The following is a 14,504-nucleotide window of genomic DNA, read 5'->3' as shown; positions in this document are numbered from 1 at the left end:
CTCCCACTTCTGAGTTCTACATATTCAGAGCCATGGCTTTCTTGCCCATTTCTCCTGAGGCTAGAACTTCTGATAAAGAGAGACAAACCATATTTTAATCCTCTAAGCCCACAGGGGGTTAAAAATTAAATTTACTTTGACGTCCGGAACCTGTTGAATGTTGAGTTGTGAAATGCTGCCTCTGCAGTTAAGATAAATACGCAGCCACACACTGAAAAGGTAGGGAGCAAAGCGGTTGAGATAGCATCAGCTTCAATTGAGGGGAAGATAAGGTATATTCGCTTACAATGCTGTGCGGCTACAGCAGCAGCAGATGAGGGAGCGAGCGAGCACAGGAACACACGCTCTGTTCACACGGAGATCTGCTTTATGCAAAAGCAGCCATCTGCAATGGCACCCTGTTGTAGCAAGACAGGACTCCCTATCTGTGCTCTAGTAATCCAGACATTCACATGGGATTCCCGGTGAGTGTTTTTAAAGTATTTTAGACAAAGAAAATATAAAGCCAGGTCAGAAGTCGGAGAATCCCAGCTCCACAACCTGGGTCATCAAACACCATCAGGGAAGTCTGGTGTAGACAGCAACCCCAACATTGTCATAACAGGCTCGCTGTTCTCAAGTGGGCTTCAGGTTTTGACATAAGTAAAACATATTGCTGAATCACTATGAGGAAACCATGATATGAACTCAACACACACACATAATCATACACAGGCACGCATACACACACACACACACACACACACATATGCACACATGCATACACATACACATACATAATCACACATAGGCACACGTGCACACAATGTTCTAAAAAGGCCAATGATAATGACAGAAAAAAAAATGTTCAAGCCAGCAAACAAATCCTTCAAACAGGAAACTGGCAGGATTTCCAGGCCATTTCCTTCTAGGACTTCAGCTTAAGTGGCTCCGTGCAGGCACTAAGTTCACCCCTGATAAAAACTAAGCCAGGTGAGCACAGACTAGAAAGCCATCCTTAGAGTAGGGCAATGGCAGGGTTTGGCTTCATAGCCAAGGTCAAAGCATGCTCACACCTCTGCCTCTCCTGATCTGAATGATGCTCAGTGGCTCTCTAAAGGCAGCTTTCTGCTTCCTGAAGAAAACAATCACTATATTAGAAAACTAAGCAGGGTGGTAGGATGAACTCCTATAATCCCAGCAAACAGGAGGCTGAGATGGGGGGTGCAAATTCAAGTTGGGGGTGGACTTCAGATCCTGTTTAAAGTCCTAAAGGAAAGAGGCAGGAGAGAAGAGTGGGAGAAAGAAGGAAAACGTTTTTGTTAATATGTATTTGTGTGCATGTATGTATGTATGCATGTATGTATGTATACCATGTGCATGCCTGGTGCATATGGAGGTCAAACGAGAGCATCAGACTTCCCTAAAACTGGAGCTATGGGTGATCTTGAGTCACAATGTAGATGCCAATAACCAACTCCAGGTCCTCTGTCTTAGCGTTCTATTCTGTGAAGAGACACCATGACCAAGGCAATGCTTATAAAAGAAAGCAATTAATTGGAGGCTTGCTTACAATTTTAGAAGGTTCATCCATGATCATCATGGCAGGTGGGAAACAGACAGACATGGTGCCAGAGCAGTACCTGAGGGCTTCACATCCTTATCAGCAGGGATCAGGTAGAGAGAGAGACTGGCTTGACATGGGCTTTGAAATCCCAAAGCCCACTTTCAGTAATACATCTTCTCCAACAAGGCCACACCCACTCCAACAAGGCCACACCTCCTAATCCTTCTCAGAGAGGTCCACTTGGGAAATAAGCATTCAAACACATGAAGCTATGGAGCCATTCTCACTCAAACCACCACATCCTCTATGAGATCAAAAAGACTAGATCTCTAGTCTTATTTTTTAATATATCTTTGAATAAATAATATTTAAAAGATAACCCAGGGCTGGCTAAATAGCTTAATAGGCAAAAGCACTTATTACCAAACCTGATGACCTGAGTTTAATTTTCTGTGACCACAAAGTAGGAGAGAACTAATTCCCACCAGCTGTCCTCTGATCTCTACTCATGGGCTATGGCACACACATGCACACATACACACACACACACACACACACACACACACACACTCACGCACAAAATAAATAAGCAAACATAACTTTTAAAAGATAATCAAGAATTCTAAAAGCCTTCATTTATCCATTTTATAAAATTACTATCATCTATTACAGCAACAAATGTAGTTAAAAGTATGAATTTTTTTCAAAGTCAGATCTTGTCTCCAAACCAAAGGATTCCCATATTTACTCAGCCCGTACCTTTACCATGGGCACCCATCCAACTCCGCTCTCTAAAATGTCTCATCCACCCATTTGGGTACAGCCTGGATTTAAATTCAATTCACAGTTCATTCAAGGCTTTAAATGAAACATTACATCAGTAGGAAGGCCTCTCTGGCCATCCGCTTTCAAATAGCAATGCTTCTAGGTCTCCTCCATTGTCTCTGCTTTACTTTTCATCACAGCTCTTGTCGCTGCTGGGCATGGCAGTATAGATGCTGGCACTTGTATACTCTGTATACCCTACTCTGTGTGCCCAGTGACACATCTCATGGGTAACTTCTCCCTGTCCCCTACCACATTCCAGCCAGCTGGAAGACCATCCAGCACAGCAGCAGGCATTCAGTCATGTCCCGAAGGCTGGCTGGGGAGTATCTCTTCATCTAGTATCTCAATTCACGAGGTCAAGGGTTAAGGAGAAGGTTTTGTCTTTTTTAACACCAATGGGCATTCCACAAGAGCATCTGGCATAGAGAGATCAAGTATATACAGTCGGACTGAATCAATGGATGAGCAGGAAAGAAATCACTAAGTTTGATCTTTTCCTATTCGGCCTTTGGTCTGGGGAAAGTGAAAGTGAGCCTGAGGTGGGGAGAAGGGGGCAGGTGGAGGAGTGAGCAAGGACTGGCAAGGGGCACAGAAGGCAGAGCTCTCATATCACAAATGTGTTTAAAGAGCCGACGGAGACAGCATGCAAGATTCAAATACCCATCCTTCCTGTGGCGTATTCAATAAGTAATTATGTAATAGAAGGAGAAATAAGCTTCCCCAGGAAAGAGCACACCAACTGGTCATCTAATACCAAATGGTCAGCCCGAAAGCATACATGCAAGTAATATTATGCAGACATAGGAGTGTATACACATATGCCTATAACAACAGTTAGCGAAAAAAGAGACTTGAGTTTGAAAATGAGTCAGGAGGGGTATGTGGGAGGATTTGGAGGGAGGAAAGGGAAAGGGGAAATTTTGTAATTATATTATAATCTCAGAACAAAATTTAAAATGATTTTAAAGATCTCAAAATAAATAATGAAACAGATAGATAGATAGATAGATAGATAGATAGATAGATAGATAGATAGATAAACAGACAGACAGACATATAGCCAGGCAAAAGCTACCACATGGTTCTTTACGGGAGAACTGGCCCTGTCCCTCGCCAGCAGCCTCAAGTTGTCACTAGTGATGGTGTAGGCACAGGAGAGATGGTCCTGCCCCTCATAGGAGATCTGGTACCTCATAGCTCTCCTAGTTGATGGCTTCTGGTGTGGATGCAGGCAGACAAAGACTCATCCTCCCATGGGGAAGGGGGGTCATGGATACTAGGAATTTGCCAATGCTCCAGGGACTATATAGACAACACAAAATGGACTTTTTAGTTGGGAAGGAGAGGGTCACAAGGAAGCAGGAGGTGGGGGCTGACATGGGAAGACTGGGAGGTAAGGGCAATCAGGGTGCATGATGTGAGATTCCCAAATAATCAGTAATGCTATCACAGAATAGAAAATGTTTGCAAATTATATATCCAGTAAGAACCTAACATCCAAAAGATATAAAATTTCATAAAACTCAATGGCAGAAAGAAAAAAAAAGCAAAATGAAATGGGCTAAAAATGGCCAAAAGGCCCTGAGTAGACATTTTGCCAATGATAACGCACCTCTAGCTATGCCCATGAGGGAATCTCCTGAGAGGATTAACCAAGGAGGAAAGACTCACCCTGAGCATGGGTTACACCATGTCATGATGGCTCGAGGAGACCTAATCAAAAGGGAAAAAGAAGCAGCCAGCATTTGTTTCTCTTTGCTTTGTGACTCACCTTGTAGCCCTGCCATAACCACTCCCTGTCACATGGACTCACCCTCTTAACTGTGAGCCAAAATAATTCTCCTGTATGCTGCTTCTTCTCTTTGGTCACAGAAACCAAGACAATCCCAGAGGGTGGTGGCAAGAGGGTAGCTCGGAGGCGCTGTGCCAATGCACCTGATAACCTAAGTGAAATGAGTGAACTCCTGAAATATGACCAGAAGAAATCGGAGTAGTCCTTTATCTATTAAAAACATTAAATCTGGGCTGGAGAGATGGCTCAGTGGTTAAGAGCACTGACTACTCTTCCAGAGGTCCTGAGTTCAATTCCCAGAAGCCCCATGGTGGCTAACAACCATCTGTAATGGGATCTGATGCCCTCCTCTTCTGGTGTGTCTGAAGACAGCTACAGTGTACTCATATACATAAAATAAATAATAAAAACCATTAAGTCTGCCTTTAAAAACCTTTCTACAGACTAGGCATGGTGGCTTATGCCTTTAATCCCAGCACTTGAGAGGCAGAGGCAGGTGGGTCTCTCTGAGTTTGAGGCCAGTCTGGTCTACAAAGGGAGTCCAAGACAGCCAGGCCTATTACACAGAGAAACCCTGTCTTGAAAAAACAAACAAAAAAAAAAAAAAAAGAACAAAACCACCCGAAACAAATGATACATATTTTTTAAACATCAATCTTTGATCATTTCTTTTAAAATTAGAGGGGAGGTCAAGAATAAAATAGAAGGCGACTGAGAAGCCAGAAGAATCATGATACTAAGACAATAAAAGAAACATTACAAAGCCACCAGCTTACATCCCTCATTGATATGAAAATGGCGTTCAGAAAATATAGCATAGTTGAATACATAGTTGAAAATATCAGGATGATAATATGCCATGACAAAGTAGTATTTCAAATTGGAAAGGTTGGTTTATCATCAAAACTCAGCCATGCGTGGTGATTAAATATGTGTTCCCAGTACTCAGGAGGCTGATACAGGAGGATGACTATGGTCTGAAAGCAGCCCTCATTGCAGGACAGCCTAGGTGACTGCAGGATTGTGTCTGGAGCAGGAGGAGAAGGAGAAGGGGAGGAGGAAGAGGAGGAGAAGGAGAAGGAGAAAAATCTCTACATTTCTAGGAGAAACCAAAAAAAAAAGTTTTTGAAAAAGAGAAACAAAAAATTCACAATGACATCTTAATTTAGGAAGATTGGATTTGCTTTTAAAATAAAAGCAAGCAGAGAAAGGAGGTGGGGGAGGGAAGAGACTCACTCTTAAAATCCCATGAAGTCTTTCTGGTAAAAAAAAAAGAACTCAGAGACACTCGCCCACCTTCAACTCTCTTCCTAAACCTGTCCTAGAAGTCCCAGCTAGTGAAGTTGGTCAAGAAAAATAAGAAAAGGCAAAAGTAATCAAAACGAATAAGCAAAGCTATTTTTGCTTTGTAGACATGGCGGTCTCTTAAAACAATTATACAGAAACTACTAGAACTCAAGAATTTGGCTTGGCAAAAATCATATCTCTAATCCAATCAAACAGGACATCTGAACCTGTACACTACGGTCTCCCAACTTTTGACAACTACACTACACCTTCACAACTTAAAGGTAACCATTCTCAACACAGCTGTCATTGTTAAGTATCTGTCGCTTTAATCGAAAATTCAAGAGCAGAGGTTCGGAAAACTTAACAGCTTCATTCCCACTGCGGGTGAATGGGGCTGGTGGAATCTGAATCCAGATCTGGTTAATTCTAAAAGAAAGCTGATCTGACGATGTAGTAACATTTCCAACTTGGAGACTGAAAATGATGAGGGAGCCGAGCATACGGCCCTGAAAGAAAACAGGAAAATACAATGGCAAAGGAAAGAATTGGAGACTTTAAATGTCCCTAAGGACATAGACAGCTTCGGGAACCGGGAAATGCAGGATTGTGATGTCATTACTAAAACAGAAAAGAACGAGAACCTAAAGGGGATTGGGGGCTGAGAGAGGTAAAAACTTTGACAAGCACCAGCTTGTTAGATTCCAGGCAGTTTTGACAGCAAATGGCAGAAAATCTAACAAAGAGTAGTTTCTAAGAACAGTGTGTCATTTTCTTCACAAGTCAGAACATCTTAAGATACATAGTAATTGAGCAAAGTCAGGACCAGGCCTAGGGTTTCCCTTGGTCTCGCCTTTTGAGTTACAAGATGGCCACCTGCAGGCCCATGCCTTCTAGGCATCAAGCATATCAGTATCTTCATCATTTGTCAGGAAAGCAAAAGCCCTCCTAGAATCTCTCAGCACCCTTTCACTTTGTCACTGTGGCCAGGACACCTGGACTGGGAGAAGAGACTGGCAGAGACTCGGCTGTTTTTCTTTTCTCTCCAGCTTCTGTAGCAGTGGAGGGTAAAGGCAATGTTCCTGCGAAATGTCAGTGGGATATCACAAGGGAACTGCCCTAGGCAGAGACGAATGCACCTGGTCTGTGACATGTGCCTTGAGCACGAAATTTAAGCAGTCCTCATGGAGCAGGAGACGTGGACGAAAGGGCGTGCATGAAGAGGAAAAGGAGGACCACATGCATTTCACATTTCTGCAGGAGACCCACGTGCTTTGCAGGAAGGCAGCTGAGTCAACATGGCCAGCTGGAGACTGCTGCTGTCACCCAGGCCAGTCTGCCGTTTTCCTTGGTGTGTACAGCTGCTTCCCTCTCTACCATCCGCCCAGTTACTTCCGTTTCCTTCCTCCACCAGAGGATTCTTCCACCAGAGCCTCCCTGAGCCTTCATTCTCTGGGAGAGAAAAAGAGCCTAGAACGGCAGCTCTCTTCCCTGCCTCTCTTGAGGATACAGCTTTAAATCTGTCAGAAGCAAACCTTGGAGGGCTGGTTTGGGAGGTTAACCTATGCTAAGGAACTGTTATGAGAGCTTATCAACCCAGGGGAGTTCAGAGAAAAAGGCAACGTCAGTCTAACCATCACCAGAGGGACCAAATACCCACCTAGGGAAGCCCAAAGAAGACAGGCAGCTGCATGTGCTTTTTAAGGAACCACTTTTCTATGGATAATTTAATCTCCCAGCTCAGGGCAAGGGACAGACAGCAGGGCCAAGGGCATTGTGGCCAGCTGCTCCTCTCCTAGGCTCACTGGCCCTTGGGCATACCATCTCCCATGTCCCCTCTGAGGGCATCAAGGCTGGTCATGCTCTTCTTCCTTAAAAATCTTCTGCAAATAAAACCAGAGCCATAACTCTTAACCTTGATTAGACACCAGGCTGTATATATGTTCCACATGTACACAGCACGGGTTCCCATGGTCTCGAGGCCCCAGTGAGCAGTCCCCTAAGAATCTGCACACACAGAGATGTCAGAAATTAAACTTTGAAATGATAGATTGCTAACATCACAGGGAGAGGTCAGCAGACACCATGTGCCTTTTGAGGGAACGCCTCGAGTCTTCTGTTGAAGCTCGCACCAAAATATCAAGTCAGAACTCAATCAAGCTCTCAACCCAAATGCTATCTTTAGGAAACAGAGGTTCAAAGGAACGTGTCTCTAAAAATACATCACAGGGAAACAATTAAAATTCAGATAGAGACAAGTCCCCACTTTCAAGATATAGGGAGAGAAATTCACATATAAAAGCATATCTGAACTAAACATAAATAATTTGCATGATGATACAAACAAAGTGGGAATAAAGAACATTTTGAAATAAACAAGGAACTGGGACTATTTGAATATATTTAGGGACTGGTATCAAACTTTTTAATGTATAGTAATGGCATTTATTTCTTTATAGAGAATCCTTACCTTCCTGAGAAATATACTGAAATGCTTGCAGATTAAATGCTACATGTGGAAATTGCTTCAAAATAACCCAGGGGCAGGGCACTGGGGAAAGTACAATGGGTAAAACCCTGCACACAAGCGTGACAACCTGCATTCCTTAAATAAGCAGGAGTAGGTAGCATGCATTCATAATCCCAGAGCCCTGTGGCAAGATGGGAGGCAGACACAGAAGAATGGCCCAGGAGATCTGGGGTCAACAAGCAAGTCCTACACTGTGTGATGGAGGGAAAGGTGACCCGCTCACCCAGGATGAAAGGTGAGAAAGAATCCCCGAATGTTCCTGAGCTCAACACCCACAGACTGCAGCATATGCACACCTGCATGCACGCATGCCACACACACACAACTAAACAAGTAAATAACTAAACAACAGACAGACAGACAGACAGACGGACGGACAGACAGACAGTCCTAGGGCCAGAGGAGAATGAACGGGCATAAAAGTAAGACAGGACTATCAGTGAGCTAATAATTCGTGGGGGTGGGGGGGTGGAATAACAAAACCTTATCACTCTGTGCATTTAGAAATTTTCCACAATAAAAATAGGTAGAATTTTTTTTTAAATGGTTGGTTAAAATAGTCATGAAATATCTTCCCACCCCCCACTCCAAAGCCAGAATTCACATCAGCCGGGAACCAGAAGCAGCGGCGGGAGCAGATGTAGACAGGGCTAACCCATCACCTGCACCCTTGCCAGAGAGCAGCAGAGGCCACCTGGGCCCAAAGGAGATAGTGTATGTGGCCACGTCACCCTGGCCCTGTGAGCACTTCTACACGGAGGGCACTGGGCAGGTGCTGGGGATAAAGGGATGAATAAATACGGCGACTAATGTGGAGGGATGTAAGTGAGAAGTAATCAGGCAGTTACCACGGAGTCCGACTTGTCTTATTACTGTGGACAAAGTGTGCCCTGGGAGCTCTTGTGGTAGTCATCTAACTAGAAGTCGGGATAGCAAAGCTGTCCTCAAGTATCCCCCAGAATTACCTTGTGATTAGAATTCAATTCCCAGCTCTGTGGCTCTGGGAAAAGAACACGCTCTGCAGGCTGGAGATGTGAGCATCCTGACCTCCTGGCACCCCGCTTCTCTTTGGAAATTCAAGAGATGTGCTTCTGCTTAACTGGATTCCCCGATCAGTTGGCCTCTGGCGTGACTATGTTAGCCAAAGGATGAGCCTCTTGTCCGGGGGAACAGATTTAACGTCAAGTTAATGATCTGGCTAGTCTCTAACGTCTCAAAAGTCTAGTGCCTGTGCAACCTACCCTGAAACATGCAGGAATTCTCAATGTGCTGACAAGTTAAGATTCTTGGAGTGAGTGCAAGGCTAGCCCTGAGCCCTGGAGAAAGTCCCAGAGAAAGGGCATCCCTGGAGTTCTGCCTGGTTGACACCAGCCTCCCCGAGAGCCAGAGTTCCCCTCTGTGTGCCTCTTTGATTTTCTCCATCCTTCCAGAGTAAGACCATATCCTTTGGTTTCTGAGTCATGTTCTCACACCATGTGTCCTACAAAGTATTTTCGTTTTAGCAAATGTGCTCCTTGATTTCTTTCAATCCCATTCAGCCACATCAAAATAGCTAACATACCATCTATATGGGGCTAAGTCACATGAGAAGGAGATGTCAACAAATATCTGTGTGTGTATGTGTGCATGTGTGTATGTGTGCACACATGTGTGTGTGCTTAAAGGAAACACAAATTAAAAAAAACAAAAAGCATAAGAAGAAGACCTCAGTTGCCTTTAAAAGATGGCAGTCTTATTTATATGCCCCATCAACCTTGACTTCATCTTGTATTTCAGCCCGTGAGACAATGGTCTTCAAGTAAATTAATCAACTGCCTTACAGAACTCCAAACCAAAGGAAGGACACAGCAAACTCTTTACCAAGAGAAGATAGTTCCTGTCACTGAAGGAGTTTCCCCATGCCTCCCTGGGGAGAGTCTCTCTTGGAGAGCAAGTGATGGCAGCACTTCCTGTGAGGGCTCACACAGCAGATACTAAGCTCCGTGAGCTACAAGCCTCCTCGAAGCCACTGAGCTTTGCCACCTTGGAGAGACAGCAGCCCCATCGGTGTGTAACCGAGTAAGTGTGGCTGTGTTTCAATGAAACTGTTGGTGCACACTGAAATTTGAAATCACATAAACATCATGAGATGTTACTCTTCTTATTTATTTTCCAGCCAATCATAGATTTTAGAGCCATTCTTGGGGGGAATTCACAGGCCAAGGTTTGCTGATTCCTGATCTACTATGATTGAAACAGACAATGAATGAATCACAAAACTTGGCGGTGCCCCTTACCCTCCCCGCTAGCGATCAACTAGAAACAGTTCTTAAATCCACAGAAGCCAACTGAAAACCTTTCCTTAAAGTTAAATAAAGGTCATCACACTTTTTTAAAGAGGCATTTTTCTATTTTAAATCCCAACTAGTAGGAATGCATGTAATTTCACTTTTAGCTAACCATCTCAGCTCAAGGGACAACCTACGTAAGATCTATAAGGAAACAGTAAACTTGCTTGGCTTTCCCAGTGAGTGCATTAAGGCTTTTCTCGGGTGTTGGTTTGTACGTCCTAAGGTCTGACATCATCCCAATTTGGGGGGGATTATTTACAGACACCAACTCAGTTCCACCACAGCCCATGACCATAAGTTGCTGACACATAGAACACTTTGCATTTTCTCTCTTTAATGTAATCTACAGACCTATATCCCTTTAACCTCCTCCTTTACATGTTAAGTTTGGGAAGTTCTGTCCCAACCAGGGTCTTTGTAGGCGTGCCAACCACACATTTCCCAGGTTCTGTTCTTCTTCTTCATTTGTTTCACCTCAATTTTCCTTACATATGTCTTTATCAGGAAGACTTTCCTATTTCTACTTTCTTTTTCTCTCTTAAAGTTTGGTTGTAGGGACTGGAGAGGTGGCTCTGAGGTTAAGAGCACTTGCTGCTCTTCCGGAGGCTCTGAGTTCAATTCCCAACAACCACATGAAAGCTTACAACCATCTATAATGAGATCTGGTATCCTCTTCTGGGGTGCAGGCATACACACAGGGAGAACATTATATACATAATAGATAAAGTAATCTTTCAAGAAAAAGTATGATTGTATGTGTGTGTGTACCTGTGTATGTGTTATGTGTGTTTGTGTTATGCATGTGGATATACATGCATGAAGACATCAGAAGTCAATGCTGGTGTCTTCCTTGACCACTCACAACCCTATTTTATAAGACAGGATACAGTGTTGAATGTAGGGCTCATCATCTTGGCTAGACTGGCTGGCCAATGAGCCCCTGTCTATGCTCCCCCATGGCTGGGTCAGCAGATGTTTGCTGCAATGCCAGGCTTTCTGCACAGGTGGCTGGCAACTCTGATATCTGTACAGCAGACATTTTACTGACTGTGCCAGGTCCATCGACTCTCTCTTCTATTTCCAATCTCTGGGCTCCTCTTTATTTCAGATATCCAGACTCCTGGTCATTTGGCTCGTGCAAACGTTGGAACTATATTTCTCAGCTAAACTTACTATATGATCCCATCATCATAGTCCCAAATACCCCTTCACTGTGTTGGTCCTTCTCTACTTGTGCACACTTGGAAATGTCCATGATACAAGATTTAGAAAATGGAGCATCCCTTTGTGGGGAGGAAAGGTTAGTCTATTGCTATACCTGTGTGCCTTCTTTCCCCAACCTGCTCCTCTGCCTGGCCTGACCTTCTTATACTCTGTCTTTGACAGAATAACCCTCAGCCTCTCCTGTCCAGGCCTGATTCTGCATTTCCAAAGCACTTTACACATCCTTGTTAAAGCATTTATCACTGGACTGCAGTTACAGTTGCCTAGCTACCCCACCACCACACCCTCAGCCCCTCCCAGCCAAGAAGCACCTTTCGTCTTTTTTACGCCTCGATGCCTAGCACAGTGCCTGGAACAGAAGGCAGCACAGGGAGTTCCCCAGACAATTTTCATCCCCACTCTCGGCCTTCACTCTCTCATTTTAAAAATTTAACAGACTACATTTAAAATTGCAACTTCAAAATGTGCCCCTCCTACTGGCTTGCAATGAAAGCGCTCCTCCTAAATGACTCTTCTGAGGAATTCTGGGAGCGAGGCCACAGAATAGACAAGAAGGTCTTCACACTGAGGAAATAAAACATACGCAGGGCACTTCCTAACTTCCAAAGCACTAGGAAGCTTTTTCCTCCCTTCTGCTGGGGGTGAGCCAGAGACACTCATTTTTCAAACTCAGGAAGCAAAAGTGATGAAGTACAAGATCAGAACTGGTGGGAACTCTGAGCCTAAATCATCCTTAGCTTATCCACCTGAATTTCAGTAACATGAGGCTCAGGAAGGGGAAGGTCTTTCTGCTGTGGTTTTTGGTTTTTTGTCTACCTTTATTTTTGTTTGTTTTGGGTTTTTATTTTTGTGTTTGTGTGGAGTTATTTTGTTTTTGTTTTTGGTTTTTTTTTTTTTTTGCCCATTATGAACGGTGGCATTAAACTGTGGCAACATGTCCTAAAAATCCATTCTGAATACAGCCATGTAGGCAGAACACCCTGTGCACTCCACTCACACTGCTGCTACTCTGTGACTTTGCCGTGAGTACTCACTGACTAAAGGATTTCCAGTGAATTACTGACTGTTCAAAAACTGTCCGATATGCACTTCTGCAAAGAGAAGTATGTGGCTTCCTACCCAAAGTGATCCCTCACGAGGAAGCACTATTCATAGGTTAAGTGTAAGCTCCTGGTTATCTCTTGTTTTATAGCTCATTTTTCCTAAAGTATTAAATTTAGATTACTGATCACATTAGCAGGCCCTCGGCTTAAACATGCCTTTCATTCCTCCACAGAATTCTCTATGACTTAACCGTCTCTTCAACTGTTGGACTGTTTACTGCATATAATCTCTCTAATATTAGAACATACCATTTTAGTCGGAAATGGGGCAACGCCTGCCAAAAATATTCTTGCTGCCGTGTAGTAGCTAAAAGTCAGGATTATTTATCACATTAAGTTATCCAAATCGGATACATTTAGCTCTTTTCAGTTAGTTAATATCTTTTCATCAAAGGCCTACCATAGCAGAACATGCATAGCAGGCCACTCTTAAGATTCTCAAGTTTGATCCAGTCACAAATCCGTTCATTGAAAAAATTTTCAATTTGGCAGAGCCCAAAATATGTCCCACAAATGCAAATTCTGATATCACGCAGATTGCTGCAAGATATGAATCACTGGCCTTTGGCACCGAACTCTGAGATTCAGAGGCAGTTCACTCAGCAAGACATTTTGCTTGTTTCTTCAAAGTTCAGATGCCTCACCTTTTTCCTTAGGGTAATAAACTGTAATTGCTAACATACTGTGTAATGTTTACTGTTAAATTTGCAATTTGGACAAACAGAAAATTACACCGTTAGAGCCTGGGAACAACTGCAATGGGTTGTCACCCAGGGCGCCTTCATCAGAGGCCGGCCAGAGTCAGTACTCTACGGTTTAAATTCCTCTTTAGAGTGAGGGTCTTTTCTGCAGAAGATTAAGACGAAGAAAACCACCTCCCGGGTGACCTTCCTCACACAGACCTTGAGAGAGCGCCTGGGGAAGAGAGCTGTGAATTTCAGCAAGGGACTTGACAGCTCCACTGAGTCCCTCACACTTGGTTTTCCTTAAACAAAAAAAGGTGACTCTGCACCTGCATGCATAGCCCCCTTCTCCCCGCCCCTCCTGAAAACTTAAATGACATTCTCCCTGAGGGTCTGGACAGCCTGAAGCCCGCATGCATGTACCCTCCCTGGTCTTAATGCCATTGGAAACCACCCACCCACCCACAAGTGGAGCGTGGAGTCTCAGCGGGGAGGAAGGGGACCAGGGCAGGCTGGCGCCTTGTCCCCCACAGCACCGCATTCTGTTCCTGGCACGTGGAATGCTCTCCCGCAGGTGGCACCCCACGAGTGACCCCCTGCAACCCAGATCCCGCACCCCACCCCCCCGTACCTTTTATCCAGGCAGGCGATCCACTCGGCCGAGGACGGAGAGTGTGCAGCGTGCGCAGCAACCATGTTGGGCAGCAGCGCGCGGTGGCCCCGGGCCGCGGCCACCTCCCGCGCGCCTCCCGGCGGGCTCCCGCGGCCTGCGGGGCGGGGACCGAGGGGCGGGCCAGGCGCGAGGCCCGCGCTGCACTGCGGCGCCCGCGTGGGAGCCCCGCCGCCCCGCCCGCCCGCCAGGAGCGGCGACCCCAGGACACCTGCGGCAGGTGCCCGGCTCAGTCAAGCCCGCGTCTACCCTCACCTCCGGGGGTGGGGGGTGGGGGTCTGCTGCCGGTGCCACCCGGGTGCGCGTTGGGAGGGGATGTCAGACTCTATAAATTTTTCGTACGGCAAATGCCACTAAAATGGCTGCTGCCTCTCCGTTTCCTTAGAAACCCATTAGTCCTCCTCGGTAGCTGTCAAAACTTGCTAGCTGCTCCTGGCTCACCTTTACGGTCTCCCATTTAAATAGGGATGAGAGAGGGCAGGGCTGGGAAGACTGGCAATGAGGTGGGGGT

At 45.0% G+C, this 14,504-nt stretch overlaps 1 protein-coding gene across 4 annotated transcripts in view; it reads right to left on the bottom strand.

Moving 5' to 3' along the window:
• Rapgef4 (Rap guanine nucleotide exchange factor 4) overlaps positions 1–14,090 on the bottom strand; it is a 292,481-nt gene extending 278,391 nt beyond the window's left edge. For 3 of the 4 annotated variants that reach the window (XM_087649242.1, XM_087649247.1, XM_087649219.1), the window contains exon 1: positions 13,955–14,085. Coding sequence is in view for 2 of the 4 variants with exons in the window: in XM_087649219.1 (XP_087505345.1) it covers positions 13,955–14,019 (65 nt within the window). In the remaining 2 variants the exon portion in view is untranslated. 4 annotated transcript variants of the gene reach the window in all.
• Between the last annotated feature and the right edge of the window lie 414 nt (positions 14,091–14,504).

The sequence above is a fragment of the Rattus norvegicus genome, chromosome 3 (genome assembly GCF_021556685.1).
Source record: "Rattus norvegicus strain SHRSP/BbbUtx chromosome 3, alternate assembly SHRSP_T2T, whole genome shotgun sequence".
In the NCBI taxonomy this organism is placed as follows: Eukaryota; Metazoa; Chordata; class Mammalia; order Rodentia; family Muridae; genus Rattus; species Rattus norvegicus.
Note: the sequence above shows the minus strand (reverse complement) of the source record. Positions and strands in the feature narration are given on the sequence as shown.